The sequence below is a fragment of the Meleagris gallopavo genome, chromosome 8 (assembly GCF_905368555.1).
Source record: "Meleagris gallopavo chromosome 8, MGAL_WU_HG_1.1, whole genome shotgun sequence".
In the NCBI taxonomy this organism is placed as follows: Eukaryota; Metazoa; Chordata; class Aves; order Galliformes; family Phasianidae; genus Meleagris; species Meleagris gallopavo.
This window is the reverse complement of record NC_139411.1, coordinates 22,361,114-22,371,670: the sequence shown is the minus strand read 5'-3', so window position 1 is coordinate 22,371,670 and position 10,557 is coordinate 22,361,114. Positions and strand designations below refer to the sequence as shown.

Genomic DNA, 10,557 nt, shown 5'->3' with positions numbered 1-10,557 from the left:
TCAGCAAAGCAGAAGGAAATGGGAGTGGAGGGTGGAGGTCAGGCCCCGGTTGGTCTGTCCCTCTCGGCTAGCAGGAGGCAGATGCGCCGGATCAATGAGAAAATCTGAGAAAGGGTCCAAGACCTTTATGGGAGGGGAGAGAGGGAGTCTCGTCTCCACAACAGGGCTTTTCCCAGTCCGTAACCCCAAGCTGGGGTAGGGCTGAGCCACTGCTTTGGGAATGAGCCTGTTCCTGCAGCTGCTTGAGGATGGGTGAAGGGGAGAAAAAGTTTCAAGGCTGTGAGGAGCGTGTAAGGCTGAGCTGGCTGTCCTGGGACGCCTCTGCCACCAGGTTATTCATTTGTAGGGGCACTGGATGCGCCTCAAAGTGAGTGCTGATCCTCATTTTTCTCTCCTCTAGGGATGTGAACCTGAAAGCACCAAGACTGGCCCTGACTTGGCCGGGTGTGAGAAACTGTAGCACTGCATGCAAGCCTTCTTCAGTCCCAGAATTAGAGAGCTGGATGCAGAAACGATCTGCCAGTTCTCACAGCTGGTTCTCACAAGGCAGGGTATCTCTAGAGCCTAGTGCTCTATGGCTCTTTCAAGCTCCAGCCATGCAAAGCCCTTGGGGAAACTGAGGCCATGAGCAGTTTCAGCTGGAGCATCTGAACCAGGTGTTGCCATGGGGCTGAGACAAGCAGTGCCCAGATTCCCAATGCTATGAGCTGCATGGCTTCCCCAAGGCTGCAGGTGGGGTCTGTGGCCTGTGCAGGAATTAAATCCTGGGGTTGTGCATAATCCCCAAACTCACCAATAATTCCCATCGACTTCCAGAGGTCTGAAACCCGAGCTGCCCCACATGCATAGGAGCTGGATAAGAGGCTCAGGCTGGTCTGTGGAGAAGGATGAAGGCAACAGCAGACTTGGGGGACTAGAAGGCCCCTGCTTGGGTGCAGCTCCCCGGACCTGCTGGCCCCAGCCCTCGCTCGCTCCCTCCCTCCCTTCCCAGCTCCTCCTAACCACAAGGACTTTGGTTGATGGAGCTGGCGCCAGCGAGTTCCCTGAAGGGTTCAGAAGTCAAGAACTGAGGCAGGTATGGGGAGGGGGGAAACCTGACCCCGGCAGGCGGGGGATGAGGCGGCCAACCGGGCACCGAGCTGGGCATGGGGCTGCCAGGAGCTGCTGCCCGCTGTACCCCTATAATGTCCCCACAATATCCCTGCAGTGTCCTTGCTGTGGGGCTGTGGTGATAAGAGGGCCCCCAGTGAGGGTCTTGGGTTGCCACAGCACCCTAATGCTGGGATGTATGGGTGGACAGACATGCAAGAACACAGCTGTGCAAGTGACTGTGAAAATATGGAATTGTGGGGCAGCATGAAGACCAAAATACTCATCTCCCCACAGGCAGGTGCAGGAGGTGGTGGTGGTGGCAGTGGTGGGCATGGAGGCACAACAGAGGGATAGGGATAAAGCAGGACACAGCCAGGAGCAGCAGATACCCCTTCAGCCCTCGCCCTGGGGGGAGCAGAAGGAACTAATTTATGCCTTGGGCAATGAGGCCCCACGGCAAAACCTCACAGCACAGGAGGGTAGCCCTGGGCCCCCACCGCCTCCTCCTGTGCTCCTGCCTCCAGGCCTGGGCATCTGTGGGGATCTTCCACCTGTGCCTCCATTCAGGGGTTTGGCAATAGGGGCACATCCTCCTGCTCAGCTTTTGAGAGTTGCTGAGATTTGAAACTGAGAAAACCAATCTGGAGAAAGGGGAGAGGTGGAGGTCCACCAGAGCCGTTGTTGCTCTCGTTTCTCACCAGCTCCAGGACCAAAAGCCCCCTCCTGCCCCACACTAGGTCCCACTGTTGTTCCCGGGGGAGAACACTGTCTTCCTGAGTCTCCCTTGCCCACCACATCTCTGCACTGCCCTGCACACACCCAGCACAGCAGTGCTGCCTTTATAGGGCCGAGCCGGGTGGTGAATTTTTTTTTCTTTTTAAGGGGGGGCCGGGGAAGAAGAAACTCCTTTTCTCATGTGCTCCTCTCCGCTGTCATTCACTCGGCTCCTTTCAGCACGCAGCCAATGGAGAGTGAGGGCCTGGGAGCAGCAGGCCTTGGGTAGTGTGATTGATGGGCAAACAGGACGGAGGGGCTCTCGCACACGCACTCCGCCGTGCTCAGCTCCGCGCCGCGGGGCTCCGGCTCCACATTGCCGGCGGGGGCTTCGGCTCCTGGTCCTCGCGTGTCGGTGCGTGGGTGCCTCGGGGGTGGTGGAGTCCTGGGTCGGGGCTTGAGGGTCTCGGGGTGTGGGCTGCCTCTCCCGCGTGCGCCCCGGCGATGTGTGGCTCTGAGCGTGGGGCTGGCTCGGAGCGGTCGTGCGTGGCTCTGTCGCGGTGTCCCGGGGCGCGCAGCTGCGGCGCGATGGGTCTGAGAGCGTAGTGCCTGCTCGCGCCCGGCTCCTGCGTTCTGCTGCCGCGTTTCGGGGTCTGCGCCGCTGTGCCTGGGTTCGGCGGAGTGGCCCCGGGGCTCAGTGTGCGGCTCCGCTGCCGGAGCGAGGACGGACGGTGGAGGCATGGAGCACCTCGGGGCTCACCACCTGCACCAAGGCCAAGCCGAGCCTATCAGCTTCGGCATCGACCAGATCCTCAACACGTCGGAGCCGGGCAGCTGCATGGTGTCCCACTCGCGGCTGCAGGACTCGGCCGATTACGGCCTTGGTTGCATCGTGGGCAGCGCCTACAACACGGTCACCGGCGGCTACGGGGCGAGCGGCGGAGGGGCCGGAGCCTACGGCGGCACTTCGTGCAGTATGGGAGCCTTGCCCGGTTCCTACAACGTGAACATGGCGGTGAGCATGAACGGCAACGCTTTGAGCTCGGCCGGGGGGGTGATCCGCGTCCCGGCCCACCGCCCCGTAGCCGGCGGCGTGCACCAGTCCCTCTCCGCCGCCGTGCCGCCGGTGAACGGCATGAACAGTCTGACGGGGCTCACCTTTCCCTGGATGGAGAGCAACAGGCGGTACACAAAGGACAGGTTCACAGGTGAGTCGGGACCCCCCTCCACGCTCCTCTCCTCGCTGGGCAAGCAGGAGCCGGCGCCGGGCCGTCGGGGCTGAAACAGGCCGGGAGCGCGAAGGAGTGGGAATGCGGGAGCGTTCCGGCTGCCCTGCGTTTTATTGTCGTTAGTATTGTTATAATTCTTGGGAAAAGGCGGAGAGCTCCTCAAGCCCCCGCCGCCCGCGCAAGCACCCACCCAAAGTTGCCTCGTCGATCGAGGCGCCGTCAGAAACCCCGGCCCGGGGGAGCGCGGCGGTCCCGGTCCCCTCGTGTCCCGCGTCCCCGCTGCGCTCAGCCCTTCCCCGACCAACGGGGACTTTGCACAGCTCCGAGCGGGGTTGGAGCCGCTTCTCGGAGCCGCCGCCTTTTCCAGGTGTAGCCGCGCTCGTTTATTATTTTCGTGGTTTTTTTTTTTTTTTTTTTTTTTGTTTCCCCTAACAAAGCAAAAACTCCAACAACGAAAATAAGGGGGGAAAAAAACGCAGCCAACAAAAAACAAAAAAATACCAAGAACGAATTCGTAACTGGGAAAATTTTCTCGGCCGCGGCACCGGGACCGCTTTTGTCCAAGTTCTCGTTTCGTTTCGCTCCGCTCGCACTTGGCCCCGACCCTGTCCGGCCGCAGAGCTCGCGAACACAGCAGGTTTTACCCAATTAGTATGATTTTTTTTTTTCTAATTATTATTTTCGTGGAGAAAAACAAACGAAACGAAACGAAACAAAAACGAAAAGCAAGTCCTGTTTTCAACGCTCGAAGTTGTTTTTTGGGTACGAAACGAGCGGGCAGGGCTGTTACCGCCGCGCCGAACCGAAATTACCCCCGTTCCCGATCGAGCGGGACGAGGAGCACCGGGCCGGGCCCTCTGCAACGCTCCCGGATCGGAACGGTGGGGCCGGGCCGGACTGCGGGCAGACAGCGGGACCCTCCCGTCCCCAAACTCCCACTCTCTGCTGCTTCACTGCTGCTTTTTCGTTTCTTCCCCAAAGCGCCGTGCTGCCCCTCCGCCCCAACCCCGCCATTGCTTGTCGTTTTGTTTTGTTTTTCTTTTTCTTTCTTTCCTTTCTTTCTTTTTTTTTCTTTTTCTTTTTTTTTTTTCTTTTTTAATTTTTCGGCTTTAAGGGCTGCAGAAAACCGGGTGGAAGCCGTGAGAGGAGCTGCCCGCCCCGCCGTGCCCGCATCTCAGCGGCCGCCTCGGGCTCTCCCCTCCCTGTATGGCCGCCGAGGTCGGAGTTCGGTGCCCGGCTGCGATCCTCCGCCCGTGCCCATCTCTGCTCCGCGGCTCCACAGTGGGGGGGTCCCCAGCCCAGCGCCTGGGAGCCGGAGCCCTTGTGCTGATGTGTCGCTGCTTGCTTCTTTGCCTCTCATCCCCCCTTCCATGTCCCCCCCAGTGGCCCTCTCACCCTTCACTGTAACACGCCGTATAGGTCACCCCTACCAGAACCGCACACCCCCCAAGAAGAAGAAGCCACGCACGTCCTTCACCCGCCTGCAGATCTGCGAGCTGGAGAAGCGCTTCCACCGGCAGAAGTACCTGGCCTCTGCTGAGCGTGCAGCTCTGGCCAAGGCCCTTAAGATGACGGACGCACAGGTGAAGACCTGGTTCCAGAACCGGCGCACCAAGTGGAGGTGAGGGGCTGGGGGCCACAGTATGGGGCCGGTCCTGGGCTGGGGAATGCGGTGGTGAAAGCACTACTGGGTCTGCGTGTGTGTGTGTGTGGAGGTGCATCGGTGTGCGTGCACAGCTGTGTGCGTGCAAGCGGGGCATGTGTGCATGGCTGCACGGCGTGAGTGCATCTGTGTGTAGGCCACGTGTGTGTGGGTGTGCACGCGGTGTGTGCACGTGTGATCTTGCACGCAGATGCGTGTGCAAGCCAGCTGTGTGCACATGGATGCCTGTGCGTTCAGCCCGTGTGTATTCATTGTGAGCACAGGGAGTGTGTGCAGACAGATGCATGTGTGTGAAAGGGTGGTAGGCACATGGTGTGTGTGTTCCTGGGGTGCGGTGTGTGGGACCCCCAACCCGGCAAGGAGCCCGGGGGGGGCCTGTCAGGGAGTGACAGCTGCGACTGCACGGCCCCAGTGTCGCATAGGCAGTGGGACCCTCTGGGACCCCTCAGTGCTGGATGATACTGGGGGGCCTGGGCTGGGTCCTGCACCTGGTGCTGTTGGGATACGGAGCCCTGCATATGCTCAGATTTTGCCCCCCGCAGGGCTTACTGCTCCTCCTTGTAAAAGTGCATTTTTTCCTCCTGGATGTGCCAGTACATGTGGGCAGGAGAGGAGGAGGTCAGGCTCTCATGTAGCTCCCAGGCTCTGCCCCATTCTGCAGCTTCCCAGGGTGTCCCTGGAGAAACAATCAGCTTTAGTAACAGGCTGCAAAGCTGGGTGAGGGACAGCTGGGTGCTGGGGGGGGGCTGTACTGCTGGGTGCATCTTTTGCTTTTCCTGTGTGCAAGCTGCCTGAATGGGTGCACACTGCCAAAGCAAAGGGTTCCCGGCAGGAAAATAGGGCCATGCCTGCACCCCCCCCTTTTCCAGATGGATACTCCATGCAAAAAGGGCTGAATCCTTCCTTAGGATAGTCAAGCTGATCCTGGGTATTTTGCAAGTTAAAGCTTCACTCCTGGCTGTTTCTATATTTTCTTCAATGTGGAGGAAATGGGCTTCCCCAGGAGCTGCGTGGGTTTGGATGAGCAATGGGGGACAGGGAGCTTGAAACCAAGGGATGAGCCCTCAGCAGTTTCCTCTCATAAAGAGCCCGCAGAGGAGAAACTCCTCCAGCACAGGAAAGCTGTGGGCTAGAGGGGTTTCTGCTGGCTAAGAACAAGGTCCTGGAGGAGGAGGAACAGCCCTGTACAACAGGGTCAGCTGTCTTCTAACCTGGTTTCCTAAGGAAGTGAGGCAAATGCAGCTTGGCTGGCTCTCCTTGCGTCTGTCAATACTCCTTGCGTCTGTTGGCTAAGTTCAATCCCCTTTGGCAGGAGAGCAGAGGATACAAACCTATTCATACACTTGACAAAGAAAAATAGCTGGGTGAAGAGAAAGGAATGGCTGGTTCTGTCGGAGGGAAGGACTGCAGCCTGACCTCAGCCACAGTATTAGACATGGGAGAATCCACATGAGCCTGAGCTTGAATAAATAAGGGCTACGGGAGAGCTCTGCTTGTGCCTGAAGCCCCTTCCTCACTTGCATCCATGGGAATGAGGTGGTTGAGTATTCCCCTCCCCAGATTTGGGTGCTCGCTTGAGACACGAGCATGAAGTTTGGTTCCTTCCTCTGACTGAGCAGATCTGAACCTGCAAACCCCAGCCTGCAGCAGAAAGGTGAGCACACAGCCAGGTGCTGGTGGCATTATGCTCCAGCTGCCCGGCCGTGAGGGTCCCTGTTCCCAACCCCAGGAGCATCTCTTCTTTCTGCAGGCAGTCATTAAAAATTCATTGCAGTGCAGACTGAGCCGCCCCGGTGCCACAAGAGCCCCCGTCGCCGGGATGTGTGACTCAGGGAGATGTTGACACTGTGATGAGAACAGGGACTGAGCCGTGAGCCACATGCTCCTGTGCACACCTGGTGGCCTCGTGCCCCGTGTCCCCAGCCCTGCTCCGGGTGTCACCACCGCACTCAGAGCTGCCACCTCCAATCCCTATGGAGGAAGAAGACGAGATGACTTGTGTTCCCTGCGAGTTGCTAAATTAAAAAGCTGTCATTACCCCGTCTATAAGCAAGGGAGGGGTGTCAGGGATGCTTCCCGGTGGGAGCTGAGGCGCTGTAGGATGCAGCCATCGAGGCAGGGATGTGGGATTTTCCTTGTGGATTTAAGCACATTGAGGACATTCCTCTCCCATCCCCTCCTCCCAGACACTCCAGGGCTTGGACCTGCAGGGCACCTCCACCAGCCTCCCCCCTAATCCACCCCCGGCGGGCTCAGCTCTGCCTCTGTCATTCCAGACAGATGCGTGTCTGACCTGTTCTTAAAAACTCCCTCTGCCCTGCCCAGTCAGTGTGTTCTGGCATTTGGTCTCATTGCTCTGTGTGTTTCTACTATTTAGACTATGTTTTGCTGCTTGATTTTTATCCTGTTTACTGTAAGCATCTCGCTTCCATCTCAGTACTGCAGCCCAGAGGAAGAGGTGGCAGATTTGAGTGTGGGAAGGGGTGGGATGCTGCCTGTCTCCCCCTCTGCCAGGGTACTAGAGAGCCCTCTGAGGCATCCCCTCGGTCCCTGCTGCAGCATTCCAGGAAATTGCACTTTGTAGTCCCCTCTTTGCTCCTTTCGGTGCTTTGATTCCTGTGTGGATTTCTCCCAGGGCCAGAAATAAAGTGGAGCTTTTCACCTCTTAGCCTGAGGGAGTGACTTTCCTTAGGTAAAAGTAGCTATGCACAGCCCGCAGTGCATGGGACATACCAGTGGTTTGAGGGGCTGTGTCCCCAGCCCCTCTTTTCCTCCCCATTCCCACCCCACAACCCCCTGATGGCTGCTTTTCTCCCAGGAGGCAGACAGCGGAGGAGCGGGAGGCCGAGCGGCAGCAAGCAAACCGCATCCTCATGCAGCTGCAGCAGGAGGCCTTCCAGAAAACCATCAACCAGCCCATCCAGGCCGACCCCATCTGCGTGCACAACTCCTCTCTCTTCGCCCTGCAGAACCTCCAGCCCTGGTCTGATGACTCCACCAAGATCACCAGCGTCACCACCGTTGCCTCTGCCTGCGAATAAGGGCTGGCACCTGCGTGTCCCCTTTGTCACCGGGCACACGTGCGTCCCATGGAGCATCGCTCTACAAGGACCGATGGGGAAGGGAAATTCGCCCCCCAAACTCTCCCCGCCCGTAGGACTGCGGAGCAGCAGCAGCTCGCCTCCCCTCAGCCCTTTTGTTCTTCCAAAAGTCTCTGATGCCGGCCTCAAACTTCCTGACACGCTGCCAGACAAAGCTGAGCCCTGACAGACGTGGCCGCGGGCGAGCGCCCGGCTGGAGAAACTTCCTCTGTGACCTGGGGCACCCTGTAGGACTATATGTATGTATGATGTGCGTCTGTAGGTACGCGCTTTGGACTGATTGGAACAAAAGGACGCGGCTCCCTGGGAAGCATGTCTGTGCAGCCAGGCACCATGCTCGGCCCTCGGCGCTGGAGACGTTTGGGGATGCAGCAAATGGAGAAAGCCACCCATCTCTTGGCCTCCCAGCAGCAATTTCTGCTGGCAGCAGTGGCGAGCCCTTTGGATCTCACCTAGCAGCGTCTCCTCCCCTTTTTCATTAATTTTTTTCCTGCGAGGGGGGAAGAAGCGAAGGAACTGGCAGCCTCCTGAGGACGGTAAATGTGATATCTCAATTGCACCAAGAACCCAAACTGTCCCTGGCCGCCATGGCCACGGCGTCGATCAGCCCGGGCTTTAATAACGAGGAGAGCCCGGCTGGGCAGGGCTGCTGCCGCTCTGTTCTGTGGGTTATTTCCATATCATTTGCAAACCGGGCTCGATGGGTTGTTTTACCCTTTATGTCCCTTTATGAGGCAGTTTGCGAGGGTGAAAATCGATTTCACTTCTGACTTTGTTGTTTCTTTAATTGTTCTGAGGGAATGAGACACAATTAAGCAAAGCACTTCCTATAGCAAACGCCGGGAATATATAGATATTATATATACAGTATATATTTTTCAGTTACTTATAATCTAAAACAGCACTGCCAATTTAAACAGCTAGTACAGGCAAGCGAGCAGAAAACCTATTTTCAGTGAGATTTTTTAAGGCTTTTTTTTTTTTTTTAAGTTATGCACTTACAAGGTGTTTTCTGTGTATTCATTTTATAAAGTGCTTGTGTAATTTATGTGGAAACGAAAAATAAAAGATAAAAAAAAAGGTCTCCGGGGTACTGAATAAATCATGGAGTGCTTTGCGCTTCCCTATTAGATCCCAGAGAGGAGACGTGGATCGGAGCTGGCGCAGGAGGCTTGGCTGCTTAAGATGAAAATAGAGTTAGTGTTTTTCCCATTTGGCTTTGCTTACGTCTATTGGGTTTGGAAGCTCTGGGTGGGTTTAACTCCCCGTCCCAGAGGTGTTTGTAGGCTCTGGCTGTGCATAGAGCACCTGTGTTAATTGCAGGAACTGTGGCTCTGCCTTCAGCGCGGGTGGGGAAATTCCCCGAGCGGCACACACAGCACTGGGGCCGGCTGTTAGCTGCGGGACTGTGCAGAAAGCAGGGCTAAAGGGAGGGAAACCTTCAGCAGCAAGCAGCAGGGGGAATTATTCCCTGGTGGGGAATTACTCTGTGTTCCACCCGTGCTCAGCCTTGTTCTGGGACATCACCCCAAGCAGGAGGAGGAAAACCCTATGGATGGGAAAGTTCCACCCTGCTTCCCCCAAGGGAGACCCCAGGGATGTGACCTTGGCTCCAGCCCGGCCCTTCCCTCAGCGCTGGGGCTGTGTGAGGATTGCCACCCGGCTGGCCCCAGCTCCTGGCCCAAGAAATGCCACCGCGCAGATCAGGGCTCGGCCCTGGGGTGGGCAGTGCAGCCCGGAGAGGTTGGGAAGAGATAGTACAAATAAGCCATTTACTGGGGTTTGGTTCTGTTTTCCCCAAACCAAATATTGCAGGGTCGGATCCAGTACTTGTGGTCTTTCAGGATTTTCCTACCCTGCAGTCCAACACAAAAATGAGTGCAGAGAGAAACATCTGCAGAGGTGGAAAGACTAAAAACAAAAAGAAGAGGGGAAAAAGGGGGAAAGAAAAAGAAGAGAGAAAGCACAGGAGAATGCAGAGAGCGTGGATTTGGGGGGATATCTTTAAAAGATACCTGCTTACAAAGAAACAGAATAAAACTAGTCACGGGTGTTGGTTTTTTTTTCAGATAAATTTGACAGAAGCCTTTTGTTTAAATTCTGTTTGATGCCACAGTGAGGTCTGCAGGAGCCGGCCAGGCTGCTTGTTCCAAGTGCTGTGCTTCGGGCCTCACCTCCAGGAGGCTTTGCTGCCCCGGGGCCGGGGGGCTCACCTTCTCCTTTCCAAGGTTTCCCTGCAGAAAAAAGAAACCAACGGCCACGAAATAAATACAGAAGGGATCGCACTGCTCACCGCTGATATTAAAAGTGTTTTCTATTTTATTATCGTGACACATCAATATCTTAAAATCTAATTCCAAGACAGCCATTTTATAATATCCACATTACTCGTTTCGTATTCCAAAATGTTTCCCAGCAAAGCTGAATGTATGATAATGCACATTGGAGGGCGTGTGCTTAGATACAATATTTAGCTACACCTTCTGCTAGAGACTGTTGACTTCCTCCTTTTCTTATCAATCTTTCCTGTTTTAAAAAAGACCAAAAAGAAGAAAAAGAGATTCTCGGTATGAAACGACAATGTATGTAACATTAGAGACTGAAGAATTCTTGTCTGGTCTTTCTGGCAGCAATTGCTGTTAAAGTGTTTTTTCCTGGATTCATTTTTAAAATTGGTTTTGTGGTGGGAGGATTTTGCTATCTGCATACACGACGGTCTGTGCCCAGACAATAAAAATTGCCTGAAACACGATGGAAT

General features: G+C 55.9%; 1 protein-coding gene across 2 annotated transcripts; it reads left to right on the top strand.

Annotated features, from left to right (window-relative positions):
* Positions 1-2,545: 2,545 nt before the first annotated feature.
* Positions 2,546-8,848, top strand: TLX1 (T cell leukemia homeobox 1). 2 transcript variants are annotated; one of them, XM_003208074.5, is made up of 3 exons: positions 2,546-3,014; positions 4,455-4,656; positions 7,517-8,848. In XM_003208074.5, exons 1-3 carry the CDS (start codon positions 2,546-2,548, stop codon positions 7,737-7,739), a joined length of 894 nt encoding a protein of 297 aa, XP_003208122.3. In that variant the 3' UTR covers positions 7,740-8,848. The 2 variants fall into 2 exon arrangements, with proteins under 2 accessions (XP_003208122.3, XP_085085354.1); XM_085229228.1 differs by having other exon boundaries at positions 4,419-4,656.
* Positions 8,849-10,557: the final 1,709 nt, after the last annotated feature.